Source organism: Phascolarctos cinereus, unplaced genomic scaffold (assembly GCF_003287225.1).
Source record: "Phascolarctos cinereus isolate Bilbo 61053 unplaced genomic scaffold, phaCin_HiC Scaffold_726;HRSCAF=1367, whole genome shotgun sequence".
Lineage (NCBI taxonomy): Eukaryota > Metazoa > Chordata > Mammalia > Diprotodontia > Phascolarctidae > Phascolarctos > Phascolarctos cinereus.
The window spans coordinates 283,744,865-283,771,667 of NW_027556098.1; the positions used below are offsets into that span (position 1 = coordinate 283,744,865).

Genomic DNA, 26,803 nt, shown 5'->3' on the forward strand with positions numbered 1-26,803 from the left:
GCTGCCAGTCCTCATGCAAGTCATATAATCTCGCTGAAATTCAGTTTCCTCATCCGTAAAATGGGACAAACAACACCATTATAATCGACTGGTTTGGACCTTACTGAATAAGTGCAATAACCTGAACACATCTGTCTATATGCTTATTTGATGCACTGTATGTTAAGGTAAGGCTCTGTGAGTTGTATGACTGTATGATACTTACAATTAGATATATAAAAAAACAACTAAGAATACAAAGAAAATAACTATAGCAGAGATAGACAACTTATAGCACCCATGCCTACCCATATATTTATTACAGGATTATAGAATTTAGAGCTTAAAGACAGGTTAGAGATCATTTAGTCCAATTCCTTCCTTTTATAGTTAAGGAAACACAAGCCCAGGGAGTGGAAGTAGATTGCTCAGGTAAAGAATTAGCAGAGTACAGATTCAAATGCAGGTGCTTTGCCTCCAGATCCTAACCTTGCCTTTGTGTACCTCTATTCACTATCCACTCCTCAGCCTTCTGTTTTATTTTTCCTTTCTTTTCTTATTTCTCCTTGAAAAGACAATTCTGAGGCTTGCCAGTGACATGGAATGGTTTCTCAAATGATTGCTCAACTACAACCATTCTCTCGAGAGTCACCAATGACCTGTTGATTGCCAATCCTCATCCTCCTTGATCTCTATAGCATCTAAATCTAACAATGCTGACTACATCCTCCTGGATATTTTCTTCTCTCCAGTTTTTGTAACACTAATCTCTCTTGGTTCTCTTCCTCCTTGTCTGCCACTCCTCAGTCTCCTGATCTGGATTATCATCCTTTTCATAGCCCCTAACTTAGGTATACACCCAGGGCCTTATTTTTGCTCTCTATGCCCACTTGGTGACCTCCTTAGTTTCCACGGATTTAATTACTGTTTCTATGCACGTGCTTCTCAAACTTGAAGAAGCAGCAGTTAGGTGGCATGGTACATAAAGTTCTGGACCTGAAGTCAGGAAGCCCTGAGCTCAGATACAGCTTCAGACATTTACTAGTTGTGTGACCCTAGGCAAGACACTTAACCTCTGTTTGCCTCAGTTTCCTTGTAGAATTGATACAAATACTTTGTTATTTTGTCCTATAGTCCTCTTCCTCTCTTGTGAGGTGAGAAACGTATATTGTAAACATACATATTGTTAGATATTATTACCATAACAGTTATTTTTGCTAAATCACAAGGAATAGTTCAATTATAGTGAAATGACTGTGATAGAAAGACAAAATAAAACATACTTTTAAGTAATATATTTTTAAAATAAAAGCATATCTTCTAGTGTCTAGTGACATTAAATGCCAATGGGTCATGCAATACTACAGTTTGTGAAACACTGACAGAGAGGCACACGGTTGGTATAAGCAGGCTGCAACATAAGTAGAAATATAGAATTATGGAGAAGAAAAGGTATGAAGAATGTCATCAAAAAACAATAAAATTGGAGGGAAAAGAGAAGACTAGTCACATAATAAGAGCAAAAGACAACCATAGAGAGTCCTCATGTTCCAATATCTCAGCATTGCCTAAAAAACCCAAGAAAGGCTATGAATATATGTTTTGTTTTTTTTCTAATAGGGATCTCTAGTTTGTCTCCCCTTGATCACCAGCCAATTAACAGATAAACATTTATATTTTATACATACCATCAATGATAGACATGTTTTTTGCTGGTGAAGATAAAAAGGCTTTAGAACCCCGGCTTCTAACAAATATCTCCTGAGTGCTCCCTGTAAGAAAAAGCACAGTTAATATTCAGTACTCTATGCTTCTCAGGTTTTCTAGTTGTGAAATAGCAAAATTAGGTTCAGACAAAAGTATAGAGAAGAGAAAGGAAATGTTACTTGTACAGAAAAGCACAAAGGCCATATTATGTAATATGGGAAGCCGTTGCTATTATTGTGGCATTTCAGTTGTATCTGACTCTTCGTGACCCCATATGGGGTTTTCTTGGCAAAGATATTAGAGCAGTTTGTCATTTCCTTCTCCAACTCATTTTACAGAAGAGGAAACTGAGGCAAACAGGGTTAAGTGACTTGCCCAGGGTCACATAGCTAGTAAGTTTCTCAGGTCACATTGAACTAAGGAATCAGGCCCAGAAATCTATCCTCTATACCACCTGGCTGCCCCATTGGAAGTTGAATAATGGGCAATAAGGTTAAAAAAGTAAGTAACAGCCAGACTGTAAAAGGCTACACAGAGCAAAAAACCCAAAAAACAAAAACAAAACAGAGGAGCTAATATGTGACTCTAGAAGCAACAGTGAGTTATTGGAACTTACTGAGTAGGAGAGTACATGACAATCACATCTGCACTTTAAAAAATCACTGGCAGCTTTGTAAAGGAAAGATTAGAAAAAGCAGAGGTTTCCTATCAAGAAGCTATCGAAATGGTCTAGACAAGAGGTAATCAAGGCCTGAAAGAGGATGGTAGCCATTTGAGTAAAGAAAAGGCAATGGAAGGGAAAAGATGATGTGGAAGGAGAATCGTTAAGACTCTGCAACTTATTAAATATGAAGAGTGAGGGGAAAAGATGAGTTGCATATGATTCTGAGATTTTAAACTTGGATTACTAGAAGGATGGCAGCACCCTTGTCAGAAATAGGGAAATACAGAAAAGGCATAGGTTTGGGGAGGAAGCTAAATGCAGTCTCTGAGAACATATCAAATAAGGATTAGTTGAAGAAACTGAGCGATTTTAACATGAAGTAGACTTAGGTATGACACACCAGTTGTCAAGCATTTGAAAGGTATCATGTGACAAAAGAATTATGAGTTGTTCTGCTTTGGCCCAGAGAGAATTAGGAACAATGGGTCAAAATCGTAGAGACACGGTTAGACTTGATGTAAGGAAAAACTTCCTAACAATTATGGTTATCTAAGAGTATAATGGGCTGCTCTTCATCCTCACCATGACTTCCATGCCTTCAACTGCCCAGTTTTTTCCCAAACTGAAAGAAAATCATGAAATTGCACAGACTGGGTCAACTACAAATTCACGTTATATAATCTCAATTAGACCCACATTTACACTTCCCTAATTAACTCACTACCCACTAACCAGAGTAGCCTTTCTAAACCTTTTCATCCCTCATCAAACCTTCCATAGCTTTCCATGTCCCCATGTTCTCAGCTAGGAACCTTGCCTCATATTACACTGAAAAAATGGAGGCCATTTACTGACAGCTTTCTCTTCTTCTCAATTCACACCTCCCTCATAGCTGCCTTTCGCCACTATCTCCTCCTTCACCCCAGAGTCACATAAAGAAGTGGCCCACCTTGCCAAAGTAAAGTGCTCTACCTGAACAAGTGATCTCATTCCACCACTCTCCAGCAGATTTTTGACTTTGTCATCTCTCCTCTCACATATCTTCAATAATCTCTATCTACTGGATGCTTCCCTACAATCGGAAAACATGCCCTTGTTGTTCTCATTACCAGAAAACCTCACTTCATCTATCCATCCTATTAGCTATTGTTCCATATCTCTCCTCCCTTTTGTGGCTAAACTCCTTGAGGAAGCAATATAATCAAAGTCTCCACTTCCCTTCCTCTCTCTTTTTAATTCTTGATAGTTTGGATTCCAACCTCATCATTCAGCCAAAACTGTTCTCTCCAAAGTTACCAATGACCTCTTAATTGCCAAATCTAATGGCCTTTTCTCAATCCTCATCCTTCTTGAGCTCTCTGCAGCCTCTGACACTGTCAATCACTCTTACTATTTAATACCCTCTTCTTGCTAGATTCCATGACACTATTCTATCCTGGTTCTCCTCCTAGCTGTCTGATCTCTCATTTTCAGTCTCCTCTGCAGAATCTTCACGTAGGTCATGCCTACTGTAAGTGTTCCACAGGTGAATGCCATTTTCTCTTCTAGCTCTATACTATCTGATAATCTCATCAGCTCCCATAATTTCAGTTATCATCTCTATGCCAATGATTCTCATATCTTATCAAGTTCTAACCTCTCACTTAAAGTCAAATTCAAATCTCCAACTACCTATTAGACACCTCAAACTGGATGGCCCATAGATATTTAAAGTCATTTTTAAAGTCAAAACTAAACTCTTTATTTTTCTCCTCAATCCCTCCCCACTTCTAAACTTCTTTATTATGGTCAAAGGTACTACCATCCTCCCAGCCACTCAGGTTTACAACCAAGAGGCTTGGAACTCCTCACTCTCTCACTCCCCCATATGCAATCTTTTGCTAAGTCCTGTTGATTTTACTTTTAAAACATTGTTTGCACTTTCTCACTTCTCTCCTCTGACCCTGCCACAACCTTGGTGCAAGCCCTTATCACCTCGTGTTGCACAATTTCAGTAACCTGCTAATTGGTCTCCCTCCTTCAAATCTCTCCCCACTCCAGTCCATCTTTCAGTCAACTGTCAAATTAACCTGCCTAAAGTACAAATATGATCATGTCAAGCCCCAGAGATTAGGGCTGGATAAGTAGTCAATAAACTCCAATGGTTCCCTTTTACCTGCAAGATCAAATATAAAATCCTGTTTGGCATTCAAAGCCTTTTCCAACACCAGTTTTCCTACCTCTTACTCCTATACTTTGTGATCCAGTGACACTGGCCTCCTTGCTTTTCACAGAAGACATGCCATCTTCAAACTGCACATTTTCACTGGCTGTTCCCCAAGTTCTTGCCCCTGTTTATCTTCACGTCCTGGCTTTTCTATCTTCTTTCAAGTCCCAACTAAAATTCCATCTTCTTTGAAAAGCCCTTCCTGATGTCCCTTAATGCTAATGTCTTCCTTCTATTGATTATCTCCAATTTGTTCTGCACATATTTTGTTTACACATAGTGGCTTGCATTTCATCTATCCTATTAGATTGTGGGCTCAAGGGCAGGGACTGTCTCCTGCTTTTCACTGTATCCCCACTGTACCATGCCTGGCACATAGGTGCTTAATAAATCCTAACTGACGGACTGCCTCAAGACAGTGAGCTCCACCTCACTAAAAGTTGAACAAAGATTGTATAACCATTTCTTAGGTGAGTATGGATTCTTTTTTTCAGGCATGGGCTGAACGAAATGGCTTCTGAGGTCCCTTTCAATGCTGAGGTTCTATGAATAGAAGAAATGCTAAGTTTTTTGGTTTGAGGTTTTTTTCCCCCCCTCTCAATAGTAAGGAGATATGGAAATCAGGAAATAAAATTTTATTTGATTATACTTTGTGCAAATGTTCACTCTCAGAGCAAAAAGAAAAAAATCTACAGTAGTCTAATTACCTTCTGAGTTCTCCTTTTCCATGCTAAAGGCCACCATATTTTCTTTCACAATTCATATTAACTTCATTATTATCAAATATATAGTGTACTTAATAACAGAGGGTTGGATTCACAGCTAAATAGTGGCATCATTTTTTCGTTTAAAAAAATTGAAAGGTAACCGGCCCTGAAGTCAGGACGACCTGAGTTCAAATCTGGCCTCAGACCAAACACTTGACACTTACTAGCTGTGTGACCCTGGGCAAGTCACTTAACCCCAATTGCCTTTAAAAAAAAATTGAAAGGTATTTCCCCCAAAACTGTTTTCATACATAATTAATAAGTATTTAGGTTTTCATGAGTTACTTTCTCCTCTCCAACTCTTGCCCTTATGATAGGGGACCTTGATATTCACTTGGATTCTCCCAAACTCTCTAACCACTCAATTTCTCAGCCTCCTTAAATCTATGACCTATTCCCATATTCCACTTCACTTACACATAGGAATGGTAACAAACCAGAATTTCACCATTACCCATAGGTGTTCTACTTCCCTATTTGACTATAACCTCCAATTATTTCACTACTTTCTGTGTCCCATCACTCCTACCTCTACTCTTTGCCTTTACTGAGACCTTAATTCCCCCATCCCTTCGTACTTTCTGAGGCCATTTGTCTGTTCTGACTTCATTTTCCTCCTTCTCTAATTTCAATGTAATAGTTAGCTATTTCAACTCACTTTGTTCTCTGCTCTCTAACTACTTATTCCTTTTTCTATCATCATTCCTCTCCTGCCAAACCTCAGTCTTGGGTGACTCCTCCTTAGCTCTTACTGAACACAGCTAGAGGAAGTTACACAACCATGAAGAACGGGTACACTGTAAATTCACATTATCTAACTTCAACTGGTCCTCTGTGTAGCAAAACAGTCCTTTTATTTCCCTTAACTGATAATCTAACTCACTCCCCACAGAAGCAAAATCAAAACCTTTTCTTCCCTCCTTAAATCTGTCACACTTCTTCCTACCTTCCCTCTCTCAATTGAGGATTTGCTTCTTCAGACTGAGAAAACTGAGGCAAGCCAACATGGGCTCTCTCTTTCCCCATTCTTTTCATTTCAATACCACCGGACATTAGCTCCTGCTCTTTCCCTCATTCAAATCAAATTATCAAGTGAGATAATATTGGTAAAAAAATAAAACATAATAAAAATGCTTAGCACAGTGCCTGGCACATAATAGGTACTACTTACATGCTTATTCCTTCCCCTTCTTTTCTTTCCCTTTTCTCTGAAAATGAGGTGGCTTTTCTCCTAGCCAAAGCCTGCCACTCTATTTGTACACTTCATCCCATTCCACCTACTGCCTTTAAACAAGCCCAAGCCTCTACCAGTTTTAAAAACCTTTACTACTATCCCCTCAAGCTACTGACCCATCTCTTCTAGCTTTCTCAGCTAAACACCTTGAAAAAACTGCCTATACTTGTCTCTACTTCCCAATTATGATAGTTATACCTAGTTTTATAGAGTGCTTTAAGATTTTCAAAGTGCTTTAACAACATGTTTTCTGATCTTCACAACAACCCTTTGGAGTAGGTGTTATTATTATCCCTATTTTATAAATGAGGAAACTGAGGATGAGAGAATAAATGACTTGCTCACAGCTACACAGCTAGAAAGTGTCTCATGCAGGATTTAGAATCAAGTCTCTCTGAATCCAGGTCCAGCACTATATCCACTGAACCACCTACTAGCCTCATTGATACATCTTTTCCTCACTCACTCCGTAACCCTTTGCAACCTGGCTTCTGACCTCATCACACAACTGAAACTGCTCTTCAAAGTTACCAATGATCTCTCAATTGCCAAGCCTGATGGTTTTTTAATCCATCTCGACCTATCACCCCCCTCTCTTCCTAAGCTCACTCCTGACCCTTGGCTTTTCATTTTAGTCTATGAGCAAGCCCTTGTTAGTTAAAATATCCCTTCACAAAAGGTCTATTGCTTTTCTGAATAATTCTTTTGTGAAATTTCTTCTGTATCCTATAAATACTGTTAAAGGTTCAACAAATTTTAAAAGAACTTTATAAAAGATTTTATGTTAATAATAAAGTTCTGAACTCAACTTTATCTATTATAATAATGTATTATATTCCCTACTCTGTCAACAACCACTACCTACTTTGCGAAAAAAAATTATACAAGGTACTAACCTCTTCCTCTGCGAGCACCCCCTCTTGCTGCTGAATTCTGTCCTCTTCCACCTCTTCGACCTCTCCCTCGGCCTCTTCCTTTGTTGGATGTTGCTGAGATACTGCCATCTGAATCATTGGCCATTTGTTCTGCCATATCTATGCTTGCAAGGTCATCAACACTAAATTCTGAAGATAAGTCTTCTGACTGGGCTCTGTGGGCTCTGGCCCTACTCATTGCCTTTGAGAAATGATATAAAGGAGTTACTACTATTCACCATAAAATCCAACAACCTGAAAATACACAGTTGAAATTCACTGGGCTACTCAGATAGGTAATATTATAATTGTACTACCTACAATAAAATTTTAAGCCAAATATTATTTTTTTTGTTCCATATTACCAAGTCAGAAAAGAAAAAAAACAGAGTGAATTTCTTTAATTGGTCTGCTCAATTTTACCTTTGGTTTTCAGCCTTGTCATAAAATTCACCAGGAAAAACAAATTTCTAGAAGAAGTAATTCCAATGCATGCTAGGAAATGCATGAGCTTATAATTATGTAAACAATGCATATTTTGGTCATTTTAAAAAGATGAAAAAAGTCATTAGCATTTATTAAGGACCTGTTATATGCCCCAGGCACTGTGCTAAGCCTGCTGGATACAAAGAAAGGCACCTGATCTCAAAGAGTTGATGGTCTAATGGGGGAGACAACATGCAAACAACTAGCTACAAGCAAGATATACATATATATATATATATATATATATATAGGATAACTTGGAGGCAGTTTCAAAGGGAAGGCACTAAAACTAAGAAAGAATACTAGGAAAGGATTCTAGCAGAAGGTGGAACTTTAACTGAGACTTGCAAGCCAAGGAAACTAGGTGGCAGAGACTGAGTAGAAAGAACATTCCAAGCATGTGGGAAAGCCAGTGGAAAAAGCTTAGAGTTGGGACATGGAACAGTAAGGTGACACAAACACAGAAGAAAACAATAACTTGAAAACATCTACATGAGCAAAATCTCAAAGAAAATGCTGTAAAAGTTAAAAAGAGCTAAAAAATTATTTTAAAAAGAAATGAGAGAGGAAAGTATGTGAAAAGAAGCAAGAGCTAGGGAATAAAGATTTAAAAAGAAAAGAAATGGAACAAAACAACTCCTTGGAAAATAGAATTGGCCAAATGGGAACCAAGATGGCAGAGTAGAGGAAGCACTTGGCTGAGTTCTCCCAACATTCCCCTCCAAACAACTTTAAAATAATGCCTCAGACTGAATTCTGGTATGGCAGAGCCAACAAACAGTCAGAGTGAGACATTCTTCCAGCCCAAAACAACTTAGAAAGTCAGAGAGATCTGGGACACAGAGATGGCGGATGGCCTGAAGTCCTTGCATTTGAAACACCAGTGGTAGGACCAGGAGATAGTGACAGGAGCAACAGCAACTTTGGGATCTCTCAAGCAAGAGATAGTAGAAGGGACCTGACAACTGGTCAGGAAGAGATTACAGGGTATCACTGTGCTAGCAATAAATTCAAGACCAGATGCTATTTGGCAACTTCACTGCTTACACCCACTTCTGAGGCATAGCTCAAGGGCAGAAAGGAGCACTTTCAGTCAAGAGGGACAGGGAGCCCTGAAGGGCAACTCTTTGGCATCTCCATTACTTATCCCCACCTCTGGGTAATAGTTCAAGGGCAGGAGAGGAGCACTTTTGGTGAAGATGGAGTGGAAGCCCTAAGGGGAAATATCATTTCCAGCCCCAAAGGATCAGGGATCCTGAGGAACAGTATCATATCTGCACCTAAGGGAAGAGGGGCCTTGATGAGCAATACTGATGGCAGTCCCAAGGGATGAGAGGTCTTTTATGGGTAAGGACTAGACTGCAGACAAAGAGTGCAATGATGACACCTCTGCCCAGACCACATCACTTTGAAAGCATCAAAAATTTCCAAAATCCCAGAACTCTCTGGAAATAGTAGGGCAAAAAAGCCTGTAGTTTGAGAAAGAATCTCCCCAAACTGAGAACAGAATCCAAAATTAACATAAAGTTCCAAATCAAGAAGTAGGAAAGAGAAATAAGCAAATAACAAAAAAAGAACCTGACCATTTCTTGAAATACGTCTAGCCTTTTTCTTTGATCATGACTTTCAGGTAATCCAGCAATTCTTAAATTACCTCTCCTCAATCTATTTCCCAGGTCAGTTTTCTGATGAGATATTTCACATTTTCTTCTATATTCTCAGTCTTTTGACTTTGTTTTATTGTTTCTTGATATCTTGAGTAGTAATTAGCTCCCAGTTGTCCAATTCTACTTTTTAAGGAATTATTTTCTTCAGTGAGTTGTTGTACCTCTTTTTTAATTTGGCCAATTCTAATTTTTAAGGAATTTTTTCATGAATGAATTTTTGTACCTCTTTTTCCATTTGGTCAAATCTGTTGTTTTCCTCGGTATTTTTTGTGCCTCTTTCACCAAGATGTTATCTTTTCATAATTTCTTCTTCTGCTTTCATTTTGTTACCTAATTTTCCCCCTATCATTTTTATACGTTTTTGAAAATCACTTTTTCTGTGTGACCTTGGGCAAGTCACTTAACCCTGACTGCCTCACAAAAAAAAAAAATCACTTTTAACGCACTTCTGGGAATTCTTATTGGGCTTGTATCCAATTCACATTTTTCTTTGAGGCCCTGCTTGTAGCTATTTTGACTTAATTGTCTTCTGAGTTTGTGTCTTGATCTTTCCTATCACTATAGCAGCTTTTTTGGTAAGGTTCTTCTTGTTGTTGTTCTTTGCTTATCTTTCCACTCTACTTCTTGATTTGGAACTTTATGTTAATGTTGGGCTCTGTTCCCAGTGTGGGAATTTTGGCTGGGGGTAGGGCCTAGGGTAGGGAGGCAGGGATCAAACTTCAGGTTGTTTTGTACTGCTGTTTTCAGAAGTAGTTCTGAGATTTGGAAGTTTTCAGTGCTTCCAAAGTGGTGTGGGCATTGCTTTTTGTCCACACTCTGGTCCCTACCCAGAAAGAGTCCCAGAAACATTGGGGTTGCCATTGATACTGCTCCTTGGTGCCTCTCTTCCCTTTTGAAAAAAAAAATGAAGAAAATCCATATAGAAGTAGTCCTACCATTCCTTTTATGACATAAATATGGTGCTGATATCTAAACCAGGAAGACTGAAAACTGAGAAAAACAATTATAAACCAATTTCCCTAATGAATATTGATGCCAATTTTTAAAATAAAACACTAGCAGAGAGATTACAGCAATATACCACAAAGACCATATGCTATGACCAGGTGGGATTTATGCCAGGAATGCAGAGCTGGTTCAATATTAGGAAAACTATAAGCATAATTGACAATATCAATAATAAAAACAAAAGTCATAAGATTACATCAATAGTTTCAGAAAAGGCCTCTGACAAAATACAATACCACTCCTATTAAAAACACTAGAAAGCATTAGAATCAATGGAACCTTACTTAAAATGGCAAGTAATATCTATCTAAAATTAAGAACAAGCATTATCTGTAATGGGGATAAAAAAGCCTTCCCAATAAGATCAGGAGTGAAGCAAGGATGTCCATCATTACCATTATTATTCAATACTATACTAGAGATGCTAGCTATAGCAGTAAGAGAAGAAAAAAGAAAATGAAGGAATTAGAATAGGCAATAAGGAAACAAAACTATCACTCTTTGCAGATGGTATAATGGTATACTTAGAGAATCGAACTAAAAAACTAGCTGAAACAATTAAAAACTTCAGCAAAGTTGCAGGATATAAAATAAACCCACATAAATCATTGGCATTTCTCAATACTACCAATAAAACCCAGGAGCAAGAGGTAGAAAGAGAAATTCCATTTAAAATAACTGTGTTCAAAATGAAATACTTGGGAGGCTACCTGCCAAGAAAAACCCAGAGATTGTATAAACACAATTACAAAACACTTTTCACACAAATAAAGACAGATCTAAACAACCAGAGAAATGTAATTGCCCATGAGGTCTAGCCAATATAATAAAAATGACAATTCTACCTAAGTTAATTTACTTATTCAGTGCCATACCAATTAAATTACCAAAAATCATTTTATAGAGTTAGGAAAAATAATAACAAAATTCATCTGGAAGATCAAAAGGTCAAGAACCAAAGGAATAATTTTTTTAAAAAATGCTAAAAGTAGACTAGCAGTTCCAGATTTCAAACTATACAAAGCAGTGATCACCAGAACAATTTGGTACTGGCTAAAAAATAGAGTGGTAGATCAGTGGAATAGCTTGGGTACACAATATACTGTAGCAAATGACCATAGTAATCTAGTGTTTGACAAACCCAAAGATCCAAGCTTTGGGTGTAAAAATTAACATTTGACAGAAATTTCTGGGAAAACTAGAAAGCAGATTGGCAGAAACTAGGCACAGATCAACATCTCACACCATATGCCAAGATAACATCAAAATGGATAAATCATTTAGACATAAAGGATGATATCTCATAAGGAAATTGGGGGAGCATGGAAAAATGTACCTGTCAGACCTAGGGGTAAGGGAAGAGTTTATGACCAGAGAAGAAATAGAGGACATTACAGGAAGCAAAACAGACAATTTCAACGACAAGAAATTAAAAGGCTTTTGCACAAACAAAATTAATGCAGCCAAAATTAGAAGGAAAACAGGAAACTGGAAAAAAATTTGCATCATGTTTGTCTGATAAAGGCCTCATTTCTCAAATATGTAGGGAACTGAGCCAAATTTATAAAAATAAGAGCTATTCCCCAGTTGATAAATGATCAAAGGATACCAACAGGCAGTTTTCAGAAGAAATCAAAACTATTAATCTCAATCACATGAAAAAAATGTTCTAAATCATTACTGATTAAAGAAATACAAATTAAAACAACTCTGAGTTACTAACTCACACCTATCAGATTTGGCTAACATGACAGAAAAGGAAAATGACAACTGTGGGAGGAGATGTAGAAAAATTAGGATACAAATGCACTGTTGGTGGAGTTGTAAAGTAGTCTAACCATACTAGAGAACAACCTGGAACTCTGCCCAAAGGGCTATAAAACTGTGCATACCTGTTGACCTAGCAATACCACTACTAGGTCAGTATCCCAAAGAGATCAAAAAAAAGGGGAAAGGACCTATTTGTACAAAAATATTTATAGCAGCTCTTTTTCTGGTGGCAAAATTGGAAATAAAGGGGATGTCCACCAATTGCAGAATGGCTGAATAAGCCGTAGTATATGATTGTGATGGAATACTATTGTGCCATAACAAATGACAGGCAGGATGATTTTAGTAAAACTTGGGAAGACTTACATGAACTCATGCAAAGTGAAGTGAGCAGAACCAGGAAAACAATGTACACAATAACAGCAGTCGTGTAAGGATGATCAACTGTAAAAGACTTAGCTACTCAGCGGCAGCTACATGGCACAATGGATAGAGTGCACCGGCCCTGGAGTCAGGAGGACCTGAGTTCAAATCTGGCCTGAGACACATAACACTCACCAGCTGTGTGACTGTGGGCAAATCACTTAACCCCGATTGCCTTGCAAAAAAAAAAAAAGACTTAGCTACTTTGATCAAGACTATGGATTCATGATGAAAAATGCTATCCACCTCCAGGGAGAGAACTGATGAACTCTGAATGCAGATTAAAGCATACTTTTTTTTACTTTCTTTATTGTTATTATTTTCTTTTTGAGTTCTCTTTTGCAACATGGCTACTAATATGAAAATGTTTGGCATGACTTCACGTGTACAATCAAAATCAAAGTGCTTGCCCTCTCAAGGAGGGGGAAAAAGTGAAAGAAAGGGAGAGAACTTGAAACTCAAAATTTTTTTAAAATGATTGCTAAAATTTTTTACATGTAACTGGGAAAAATATTCCATGAAGTAAATGAAAATAATTTTTAAAAAATGAAATAACCAAATGGAAACTAATAAGCCATCAATAAATAATAAAATGAAATTTAAAATCTGAAAAAATAGAAGAAAATGTGAAAAGATCTTATAGGAAAAACAACTGACTTGTTACTTATTCAGTGCCATACCAATTAAATTACCAAAAATCATTTTATAGAGTTAGGAAAAATCATTGAACTACTGAAAAGCATGAGGGGAAAAAAGCCTACATAATACATTTCAAGAAATCTTAAAAGAAAACTGCCCAGATCTCTTAGAATCAAAAAGCAAAGTAGAAATTGAAAGAACTCACTGGTCATCTTCTGAAAGAAACCCCAAAGTGAAAACTCCCAGGAATATCATAGCTAAAATCTGAAGCTTCCAGGTCAAAGAAAAAATACCGTAAGCAGTCAGAAAGAAAGAAGTCAAATACTAAGGTACCACAGACAATATCACATGATTTAGCAGCTGATACTATGAAGGAACAAAGAACGTGAAATACAGTATTTCAGAAAGTATAGGAAATGGGCTTATAATCAAGAGTAACAAACAGGAAAATTAAGTAAAATGACACAGGTGTAAAAAAATGAACCTTTAGAGGGCCTTCCAAGCATTTATGATTAAAATACCAGAGCTGTAGAAAAACTTTGAAGTTCAAGAATGGGAGTGAAGAGCAACATAAAAAAAGTAAACATGAATAAACAATGATAAAGGACTAAACAAGGGAGAGAAAGGAAAATTAGGAAAATTCTTTCACATCATCAGAGCACACAAGCAGACATGTATACAAACAAGGAGGAGGGGAAATTAGAGGAAGGGCAAATTAAGGGAGAGATTGGTCAGTCAGTTTGTAAATAAACATTTGTTAAGTGCCAATGATGTGCCAGGCACTGTGCTAAGCACTGGGGATACAAATAGAAGAAAGACAGTCCCTGTTCTCAAGGAGCTTACAATCTAATAGGGGAAGACAACACACAAAAAGAAGCTGAAAAGTAGGGGAGGGGATTAAAGAAGTACCCAATGTGGGGGCATGGTAGAGAAGTCAGAGAAATCCCAAAGTAATACAGCCTGGTAAGATAGGAAGAGATGTTTTAAATTGAGATCTCTCCTTAAATGAAAGCAAAACAAATTCTAAGGATGTACAAAAACATTTATAGCTTTTTGAGGCCGCAAAGCATAAGAATCTGAAAAAGTACCCATAACTGGGGAAATGAATGAACAAGTTTTGGTATATAAATATTATAGAATATTAATGTGCTGAACTCTTATCAGTGTAATGACCAACTAGGATTCTAAAGGACTAAATATGAAACATGTTACCCACCTTCTGATAAAGGAGTAAAGGGCTCAGCATGCAAAATTAGACAAATTTGCAGAAATTTGTTTTGAATGACTATACATGCTTATAATGGATTTTGTTTATCTTGTGCTCTCATTTGGGGGAGGGGGAGTGAGAAGATGGATCTTGGATGATTAAAAAAATTTTTTTAATAAAAAATAATAAAAGATAAAAGAAAATAAATAAAAACAAGTACACTGAATAAAATAATTCATATTCACAATATGCTTACATTCTAATTGGGAAGCAAGTATATATAAAATATACACAGAATAAAGATAAAGTTAATAAATACAATTATATAAAAAAATAAAGAAAGCAAGCCCAAGGGGAAAGGTACTAGCAACTGTGGGGATCAGTAGGGTTTTCATGCAGAAGATCAAGCTTGAGTTATTTCTTAAAGGAAGACAGGGACACTGTGAGGCAGAGATAGGAAGATTCATTCCAGACAAGGGGGAGGGGGAAGGCCAATGCAAACCCACAGAGATGGGAAATAAAGTGTTGGGAATAAGGAACAAAGAGAAGGCCAGTTTGGCTGGATCATAGCCTCAGAAGGTTGCAAAATCAATGTGATGAGAATGAAGCATTAATTTGGAGTCAGCTTTCCCATTCTCTTTACCCTGGTCCTAGATTAAATCTTTGTTGTAATTTAGGCAATATTGGCAATTTCTAAGAGATTCAAGTCTGTTTTCACAAAGAGACCTAATGATGGTATTATTCCTTAAAACGAAATCAAATTAGATGATGTACAAGTGTTTTGCAAACCTGACAGTCTATATAAATATCAACTACTATTATTACCTTTTTGTTCTCAATAGAGTTCAGATACAAAAGTCCTAAGAAAAGTCACCATGCTGTTCTTTTATATTTGTATTTTTTGGACTATTACAGTTAGATAAAATGAATAATTTTTGTAAAAGAATAAAAATATTGGGCTTTAACATCATCTTTTGAAGACTCATTTCTTCTGCTAAATCTTTATACTTTAAAAGCATTTTGTTCTATGTAGCTTGGATATGATAAACACGAACGGCAACATTGATTTTAAACACTGTTCTTAAATTTTTATGGATCAATGTTATGTTCGAGCAAAATTGTGGGCAACAATTATCTGTGATAATGGTTCAGTTCCAATAGCTGGGTTCTTTCTGTTTATCAAATACTAGTCTACTAGGTTCCTTTGCCTCTATATGCAATCTATTCCACTGATGAATATCTCCAATAACAAACTGTTTTGAGAATTGCCACCTTGCAGTATTGTTTGAGATCAGGTACTGCTAGCCACTCTTCATTTTGACTTTTAAAAATTATTCCCTTTGAGATTACTACTTCTTCAATTGTTTCTGACATCATTTCAGTGGTAATAAAAACAAATGTTCTATGTAAAAAACACTTTTTCATATGGACATAATATACTTCAGCATTTTCCCTATACTAAGATTTATTTTCTATTTTTAAAGTACCTGAATAAGCCATGACTACACAATTAAGTAAAAAACTCTATGATAATAAAAACAATATAAGTACTATAGTACTTTGGGGGTCCCTTGTTCAACAATGACTACATTGACAGAGTTGCTCTTTATATTTCGGGCCCTTTTTGATAACCCCTTATTACACTGTAATCAATATGATGTCATTTTATAATCATGTATAGATATTTTTAGTGATATAAGCTGTGAATATCTTGTATTAAAGTACATACACATAATTAGCCTAAATTGTAGGGGGTCACTATTCTTATTATTTCTTATTTTTATTATTACATTACTATAATTATTACTATTGTTCTATAAATTTACTTATTATTCATTTATTCTTATTCTTTTCTTAATAGTTACATGATGCCTTCAACTAAGAAAGATGAAATCAGGCTTGCATTTGAGTGAAGTTTATAAACTGTTTTCCTAATAATTTATGTGCTAAAAATACTTATTATTTATGTGCTACTATGAAGCATTTGATTTACTAATTATATTTTATGTCAACACTACTCTCTAATATTGCAAAGAAACCCGAGTTTCAGTCATATCCTTTGACACAGGTGTTCTGTTGTTCATTACATTTAATTATGTACAAGCTATCTGTCTTTAATGTGATCCACCTTGCATTTTTGTTACACTGAACTTCTTGTGAAAAATGTGGCATTGAAGAGAAGGATCAGTGAGAATAGACTAACTGCATCCTCCTTCTTCCTGGCTTCTCTGATTTTGCTCTCAAGCTTCTTCAATAATTTTTTACTGATGCTGAATTATTTATATCTATTTTGTTCTAAAGAATGTACAAATTTTAAGATGCTTGGGGGCAGAGAATAACAATTAATCTGGCCTTTTTTTCTCACCTAGATTAAATACTGGATATTTGGCATATATTATTTTATTAGTCAGGTATCCAAAAAAGACTATACAACCCTAAGATTCAACTCAAACTAAATAAGGACTTAAAAGAGGTGTTCTTAATGGAGTCCACAGAACTTTTGCTCCACGGATAGATTTTAGAGGGTCTATGAACTTAGACGGAAAAGATGTATATCTTCATTTTCACTGAACTCTAATTAAATGTAGCATTTCTTTTAATTAAGAATGTAGGCAACAAACCACAATGATATTAAGTTACACTTAACTGCCAAAAGTATTCATGACAAAAAAAAAAGTTAAGGGGCAGCTAGGTGGAGCAGTGGATAGAGCACCAGCCCTGGATTCAGGAGGACCTGAGTTCAAATCCAGCCTCAGACACATAACACTTACTAGCTGTGTGACCCTGGGCAAGTCACTTATCCCATTGCCTAGCAAAAACAAAAAAAAAACAAAACAAAACAAAAGTTAGAAGAGGCTGGGAGCTCCAAGTATTAAATAAACCATGCCAAGGTCACAGTTTACTTATAAAACTAATTCTAGACCTTGAATGAAGCTTTCTAAAGAGATCTAGTCAAAGGCTGAGTTCCTTGGACTGAAACACAGGAAGAAAGCCCTTAAAGTCTGATCTTTGATTCAAGCTTTATTAACAGGATAGGTAAAACCAGGAAGGCAAGACAAAGTCAGTAAAATAGAACAGTTGCAGCCCATACACCCACTCAGTCAAATAAAACAGCACCTCTGGACTCATTCCTGCCTCATAACATGATAAATTATCTATTCTGGTTTAACTGATAAACTGATAAAACTATTTATTTTATTTAAACAATTGATTTAAATTATTTTTACATTAAAGTAAAATGATTCAATTGAAGGTACAAGCTAAATGTTCATTAAATACTTACCTCTCGAACCTCTTCCTCCTCCTCAGTAGTATTCTTTTTTCTGCTCTCTCTGAAATGACGTACCTATATTAAATTATACAGATGTTAGGTAATGTAATTATTCATCAGCAAAAAGTATAATTTGTGCACAAAATAAAATGAGTAGTCACAAATTGTTTATGGAATGCTTTAAAATATAACATATTACTTGATCATTTAAATATGGATGCTCCTTAGAACAAAATACACACATCCTTAAAATATTGTTCATAAAATTAAGTACACTTTCCCATTAGCTCACATGAAAATGTCACTATATGTTTCTAGGGGAAAGGATTTGACTTTAAGCAAAATAATACTGCTTGTTGTCAAAATGTCCTTGTTTCTTAAAAGCACGAATAAGTCAATAAGCCATTGAGAAAAATCCACTATTGCTTTTTTATCACTACAGAGGGATACTTCACCATACAAACTCAAAGGAAGTAAAAGAAATGATCTCTTAAGGAGTTTAAAATGGGGCTGGCTGGGGCAGCTAGGAGCGCAGTGAATAAAGCACCGGCCCTGGAGTCAGGAGGACCCGAGTAGAAATCCGGCCTCAGACATATAACATTCACTAGCTGTGTGACTCTGGGCAAGTCACTTACCCCTAGTCGCTTCACCCAAAAAAAAAATGGGGTTGGCTACATATAAAAAAAAAATAAAGGTAATAAGACAACCTGGCACCACTCTGTATGTTATGAAGTAACAAATAAGAAGTCAGAAAAAGGAAAGAGATGAGAAATGAGTAGGTTTTGAATTGCAAAGAAATATTGCATAAGAAGGTATGAGTTAAGAATAGGAAAGATCTGGAAATGCATAGAAGCATTCTAAAGTAGGAAAGCAATTAGCATAGTGTATATGGAAGATAATAAAGAGACTGGTCTAACTATAGCAGGTGAATCTCTTAGGAAGTGATGGGAAAAAAGCTGGACAGGAAGGATGGGTGTTAGACTATGAAGGGCCTTGAAATCCAAACAGGAGAGTTTGAACTTGATATGGTAGGCAATGGGAAAATCCTGCAGACTCCTGAGCAGTTAAGTTTCCTCATTTGTAAAATTAGGAGTTGGAAAGTGGCAGTGTAGTACAATGGAAAAGGCACTCAATCTGGAGTCCCAGAATCTCGGTTCAGACCCTGGTCCTGTCTCTTAGAACTCATATGACCTGGGACAAGTCCCTTCATCTGTTTGGGGCTTGGGTCCTCACCTGTAAAAAGAGAGGGGCTAAAATAGGTAACTTGAAAGGTCTTTTCCAACTCCTATGACATCTATGATTAAAATGGCAGCATGAGGAGACAGCAGAATATGGATGACACCTAAGAAATCTACAGGTTATTAAATCACTTACCTAAAGCCATAGTGCCAGCTAATGACAGAGCCAGAACTCAAATGCAAGGGTCTCAATTCTTAGTCCCTTGCCCTTTTCACTATACTACACCATCTCATATCCCCTACTGTTTTGCTAAATGTCACAAATGGCAAAGATATGATCAATGCCTAAAGAAATAAGGTGCCTGCACAACATGCCACAGCATCAGTCCCTGCCATCAGTTCACTGGAGGACTTCGCCACTGGAACCAGGAGGAACAGAAAAACACAACAGCTCCTTGAGAACAGACATTGTGAGGGACTCCTGGGGATCTCTAGAGACTTCAACCATACATGTCCTACAGTCTGGGAGCTCTCCACAAGAGACAGTTCACGGATCCTGTCCTTTTCTCTATATTCTTTCTGCCTCCTTTTTTCCCCATCCTTTTCCTCCCTTCTCTTCAAATCTTTTTCCATCTTTGTTTTCCCATTCTTTTTCCCTTTTCTCTTTTTCTCCTCCTCAAACCTACATTTTGCTAAAAGGACCAGAAACTTCCCCTTCTTGGTAAGGCTGTGATACATTAGGTTCACAGTCTCTCATGGGCCAAAGTACAATAAGTGGGGCCCAAAACAATTCCTTACTAACCTCTTCATCAATTTTATCTTCAGCTGCATCAATGTGACGTTCTTTAAGAAATCTCTGTGTTTTTTCCAACTGATATTTTACCAGTTCCTCTATGGCATCCTTCTCTTCTTTGTCCACAAACTCTTGCACTGCTTCACCCATCCCCCGCTCTGTTAGAAGGGAAAGTTGCAGTTTCTATAGAGATAAAAAAAAAAGTCATTATGGAAGGGGAAAAAAAATCTATTTAAACAAAACAGGAATAATCACAATTGATAAGAATTGCAAAATAATACTGGGGGATCCAGGGGAGACATGAAGTATTTGGGAGAATGACTTCATAAACAGAGTACTCTTCTAGGACCTGGATTATTTCCTCTCTCTCCTCCTCTTTCCTTTCTTCTCATCTACTTATAAATAAGCTGTAAAAAAGTCTTCTAACATCAACAATTACCACCCCATCTCTCCTCTTCTTCAATGTCAAATTTAAATTGTTCATACCTGATGCCTCCATATCCTCAGTACCTGCTCACTCTTCAGTCTCTTACATTCTGGCTTCGCTACTCTATAGAAATCATTTTCTCAAAGATTACCAATAATGTCCTAAGCATGAAATCCAACAGATTTTTTCAACACTTACCATCCCTGACCTCTCTACAGAATGTGATACTGCTGAATATCCACTTCCTCACCTGGGTACTAGTCCTCCCATGGCCTCAGTGACACTACACTCTACTGGTGTAGTACCTTCTTGCCTTTCTATTTCCCTCCCTAGATCCTCAAACTTTTCTCAACCCCATAAGGTAGCAATTCCCCAAGATTTTTTCCTAAGCTTCTCTTTTATCTCTAAGCTCTCCCACAACAATTTCCTTTATAACTACAGCCTTATCAAATGTATACGTAAAGACCTTTCTTCCAAGTCTGAGATGCGTATTTCCAAATGCCTACTGAATATCTGACTGTGCTGCCAACCTCACAGACTTCTCTATAAACTTATCATCTTTCCCCTCAAGCCTATTCATTACTTCTGTCAGTGCCACCACCATTCATTCTGTATACTGTGTTTGAAATCTCACTATAATCTTAATACTTCCCTCTCTTTTCACAACCCATCAGGATCGAAGTTCTTCTATCTCTGCAGTATCTTTCTTATCCTTCTCTTCTTTCTATTCCCACTGCCACCACTCTTGTACAAGAGTATTTCAAGAGATACCTAACAGGTCACCCCCTTCTCTTCTCATATTACCCACTCCAGCTACCTCTCTAAGGCATTCTCCTGATGCAAAGATATGGTTATGTAATCCCTCTTCTAGAAACCATTTAATAGCTCATTACTGGCTGGTTCGCAAAGCCCTTTCTTTACAAAGTGGTAACATTCTAACTTTCCAGCCTTATCTCTACTACTCACCTTCAAGTATTCTATATTCTACCCAAACTGTCCTGGCCATTCTCTATATATGTACTGCCTAGCTATGTATGTCTCCATCTTTGCTTGTGCTAATTAATGACTATAATACCCTCATCTTACCTTCCCAACTCCACTCTAAATACCTTTTTAAACCTGACTTAAATACCACCTTCTCTGTGGCGTTTTCCCTAATCCTAAATTGTTAATAACTTCATCTACCTCTGAACGTTTTTTGCTCAGATCTTTCATGTAATTACCATTCCCTCTATATGTACTGTTTCTATTAGATATCTTGATCCTTGAAGGTTTGTTATTTTTTTTTTATCTTTGAAGACCAGTGCCTCCCACAGGAATCTGAAGATAGTAGATACTTAATTATATTAGATGAACCGTTCAATTGTGAAGTTCAAACTTTCACACATTACAGATATTTGTGTATGTGTTACACTTGTCTCCTCTCTCAAAGACAAGTTCCTGAATGTGGGACCATGGTTTATCTAAACCAGGAGTCATGAACCTGGGGCCTTGAGGCCACATGTGGCCTTCTAGGTCTTTGGGTACAGCCTTTTGACTGAGCGCAAGTTTTAAGGAACAAATCCTTTTATTAAGATTTGTCCTATGAAGTATAGATTCAAAGGGCTATGCTTGAGGACCTAGAGGAGCCCATGTGGCCTCGAGGCCACAGGTTCCCCACCCCTGAATTCTAAACTTTGTATTTAGCTCAGAATCTGCCATGATGGATTACACTCAGGTTTTCAAAAATGTTTACTGAATTAACTGTTGAACTGAATAATTAGAAATGGAGTTACTTATACATATGTTTTTCAGGGAAATTCTGAGAATCCATTGTTCAAATATATATCATATTATACATGGACTAAATCAGAATTCTTCTTTATAAAAAGACAACAATTTCAATTCAATGTCTCACAATTCACAACTTGTCATTTAAAATTACAATAAATATAAATAATTACTTTCTCTGCAGTCTGAAAATACTGTTTCACAAGATCTTCTACCCTTATAGTAGGTCCTTCTGAAGGCGGTTTTGTGATAAGCTCCCCAAAGTTGATTTCTTCTCCTAGGAAAGAAATGTACATTAAAACCAGCTCACTTTTTGGATTATTTATATAATGTTAAATGTACCAAAACTATGGTTCACTAATCACAAGTGATATGCTAGAGGGCAGGAGAAATGCAACTCCATTAAATGCTATCTTACTAGTACAGACAAATTTAATGGCAGCAGCAAGATTTTACTGTTACCAGCCATAGTTTCTCCCCATCTGTAAAAATTCTCTGTATCATTATGAATCAGATAATCATACAGACTTTGGAAGACATGTAATGTAATGTAACGTAACGTAACGTAACGTAATGTAACATAACGTAACGTAATGTAATTAATGTAAATGTCTCCTGAAGTATGAATCCCTGGAAAATATTCATACAGACACTGCTTAAAGAAACCCCATTCCCACACCCCAAATTCCAAAAACCCACTTAAATATTAGATACTTCTGTTTCTGAAATTTTTCTTATATTGAATTGAAATCAGCTTATGGTCCAAATTCTGCTATCTGGGGTCAAATTAAACAAATCTGATACCTCTTCCACATAAATTAAAAGTATACGAGCATCTAGCCACAAAAAATTTTTCATCAACCTATTTTATATGTAAAGGTATGATGTCAGTACCACCATACTTATAGGCTATATAGAAAAACAATGACTTAATTTTATGTACCTGATGAGAGGATTTAGGGAAACCCATCTGAAAGCAAGAAAAATAAATGTGCAAATATGTACATATAGAAAAATGGGAGCATACAAATGAAAGGATAAAAGAAAAGCAGATAAATGACTAGAGGTAGTCTAGTCATTTGTCCTATGACAAAAAAATAAAATAAACCTCTGCTACAATCTGGAAAACAGTAGAACATTTTTTTTATATTAAAAAACTGCAGACCTTGGAAAAACTTTGAAGTTCAACTAATCCAATCTTCTCATTTTGCATATGAGGAAATGGAAAAATAAAGAGGTGACAAAACTCAAAAAAGTATCTAGTTCCTTTTAACTACCATGATGCTGCCTTCTCTTTGATCACTCTGAAGCTGATCACTTTAAATCTCATTACAATGCTGCTAACTCAGCCTTGGACACTCAACCCCTTTCCACCTCTCTCAGCCTTCTCTCCTCTCTAACTAGAGCACTAGGGGGTGGGGGGAGGGAGGGTACAGAAAGAAAACTCCTTCACTCCTCTTCAGCTTTACTTTATTAAAGGGCAGGACCTGGACTTTCCAGCTTCCTCTCCACTTTCTACCACAACTCTGTTTTGTTTCAATTCCACAGAACAAGATGCCTCCATGCCAGATACATCCTGGTTTCCCCAACCCACCCCTTTTTCAGCTTCCTTTTGTGTGCTGTCTTCCCCTGTTACACAGTAAGCTCCTTGAGGGCAGGAAGGCTGTCCTTTTTCTTACTTGTATTCCAGCACTTAGCACACTGCCTGGCACAGAGCAAGCACTTACTAAATGTTTACTGAATTGAAAATTGAATCCTCTCTGGTCCCAGTTATTAGAATATATGTCATTAAGGGCCTCCCTAAATCACCCCTGGATACTCCCTTCATTAAAATTAAGAAGTTACAGCCCAGTCTGATTAGTGCAAATAATGAATTCCATGAAGTGGTCATATAAGAACCAACTACCATATTTTGCATAATTATAACTCTGAATAGTGAATACAGGCAACCATTTCACATTAATGGGGACCTGGCTGTATTCTTTCCAATTATATTAAATTTTATTTTAAAATTTATTTTGTTTTCATTTTTTTAACTGAGTCTCCCTATCTTGCCCAGGCTAGAAGCACAGCAGCCACTCAAAGGTCCAATTCCAATATAGATCAGTATGGAAGCTTTAGGGGCAGCTAGATGGTTCAGTGGAAAGAATGCTGGAATCAGGTGTTCAAATCCACCCTCAGACACTTACTAGCTGTGGGACCCTGGGAAAGTCACTTAACCGTTTGCTTCAGTTTTCTCATCTGTAAAATGAACTGAGGAAAGAAATGGCAAACCACTCCAGGATCTTTGCTGAAAAAACCCCAAAAGGGGTCATGAAAAGTCAGACATTACTGAAAATGACTAAATAACAACAACAACAACAACAACATGGAAACTTTAACCTATTTAAGACGCTTCAACCTTTTTTTCAGATCTGGGCCACTTCATCCCTCCTGAAGTAGCCCAGTGGCCCTCCACTCTCAAGGGACAGTTTCAATGCAGATATTCTATCAGCTTTATCTCTACTGTGGCTCAGAATTCCTGAACTCAAGTAACCCACCAGCCACAGTCTCCCTAACAGCAGGAATTACAGGCCTGTACCACCCTGTCCACTTTACAACACATTTTTAAAATAATACACATGTCTACAAAACAAAAGAGGAAAAACAAAATTCACCACTGAATGAACTATACTACCTGCATGCCTGATGATAAAAAGAAAATTTTTTAACTGTAATTAAACTTGTCATATAATTATAAAAAGTAATGAATTTCTCAGACAAGTGAAGAATTGAAATTATAGTTTGATGTTGGGCAAGATTATCTCTCTGCAGATTATAGAAGTCCTATATATTCCAATAAGTAATAAAAATATTACAACCTTGAAAGTTTCTAAAGCATAACTATTGCCCCCAAATACTAACAAATGCAGCAACTGATAAAAGCAGCTCTCAAAGCTTTCTTGAAAAAATATTTTAGATTTGTTCCGGATTTTTTGTTTGTTTGTTTTTAAAGGAGTCTCCTCTTGTAAAATCATAGTGGGAGTGTAGGGGTGACCCTGGGCTCTCAGGCTATGCAAAGAACATACAGAAGGCCTTTCATCAGGATGGAAAGGTTTGGGGTTCAGTCTTGGTGCTATACATTTATGTCTACTAGCCTAAATCTAAACTAACTAATTTTTAAAATGCTCATCACCACTGGTGATTAATTCAGCCATAGTAGATATAAAAGAATACCTACTAAGCTGCAAAGAGGTTACAATTTGAATTAATAAAAGAATAATTCCTTCAAGTATTACAGTAAGAAAATGAAAAAGTAGGGGTCTTTATGGAAAATCTATAAGGAAAAAAATCCATTTGAAGTCCATGTTATAAAATGAATAGCAATAATTTTTGTTATCATTTCCTATACTTTAGTCCCCATCACCAACAAGCTTGGCCTTGATTTGTATGATCTAGTGGAAAGAAAGCTGAATTTAGAGTCAAAGGACCTGGATTTAAAACTCAGCTCTAAATCTTACTACCTACACAACTGTGGAAAAAATCTTTTCTGGGCTTCAGCTGCCTCATCTGCAAAATAGTAGAGTTAGGACTAGATGACCTCAAGAGTCTTTCTAGCTCTAAGTCCTATGATGACACAATATTCATTATATTCTACACTGTTCTGCTATGTTGCAAAACTAAAATCAATTCATCAGAAATATACTAACCACCCACTACAAACAAGGCAATATGTTATAAGCTAAGAATGCATATATAAAAAGTAAATAGTCCCTACCCTTAAGGAGTTTGTTCTACTGGAACAAAGAAAAAAAAATCTTATAAGTAGCTAACTAATGAAACATTTCCTACATTCATTTTTCAGCTGAGGAAACTGAAGCCCAAAGATCTGAAGTGATTTGTACAAGGACAAAAATGAAGTTAATGGCACAGCTAGGACTAGAAGTCTCCTAACTTTCAGGCCTATCCTTTTACCACAAGCCATAAAAAAAATAAGGGGTGGAAAAAATTATCCAAAAAAAGCTCACCATTATAACTCTTCTTTTTCATCAGGCTTTTCTAGCTACTCATATCCTCCCTCTCAAACTATCTTGTATTTAACTGCTTTGTATTTATCTGTATTTATTCAATTTATATTTCTTTAAATGCTTATAAATATACTTGTCTTCTCTATTACAAGTTTTTTTACTAATATGGATTGCTTCATTCTTTGTATTTCTATCCCACTGCCTAGTCTATGCTTGACACAGTGGAAGGACTTAAAAATTGTTTTATTGATTTGTTGATAGTCAAGGCAACACACTGTTAAAAAACAACTGGTTATGTTAAATTAATTAAATAAAAAGCAAAATGTCATTAGAACTAGAACCAAATGGCATACAACAATAAAATAATAGCTAGCATTTTAAGGCTGGCAAAGTACTTTACAAATGTTATCTCAATTGATTCTCACAACCCTGGGAAGTAGGTATGATTACTAATCTCCATTTTACAGATGTGGAAACTGAGGCAGACAGAGGTTAAGTGATTTGCCCAGGATCACACAGCTAGTAAGTGTCTGAGAAGCTGGATGTGAACTCAAATCTTCCTGACAACAGATCCAGTGCTCTATCCACTGTACTACCCAGCTGCCTAAGTGACTAGATCTACTAGCATCAGTTTAATCTAAAACCAAGATCTCACATAAAGTTAAAACTGAAATAGACTTAATCGG

At 36.7% G+C, this 26,803-nt stretch overlaps 1 protein-coding gene across 1 annotated transcript in view; it reads right to left on the reverse strand.

The window, feature by feature from the left end:
* MRE11 (MRE11 double strand break repair nuclease) overlaps positions 1-26,803 on the reverse strand; it is a 67,710-nt gene that overhangs the window by 16,671 nt on the left and 24,236 nt on the right. Inside the window, 5 exon segments of the mRNA XM_021000568.2 lie at positions 1,668-1,751; positions 7,454-7,673; positions 17,955-18,017; positions 19,923-20,096; positions 22,284-22,387. Coding sequence (XP_020856227.1) covers positions 1,668-1,751; positions 7,454-7,673; positions 17,955-18,017; positions 19,923-20,096; positions 22,284-22,387 — 645 coding nt within the window.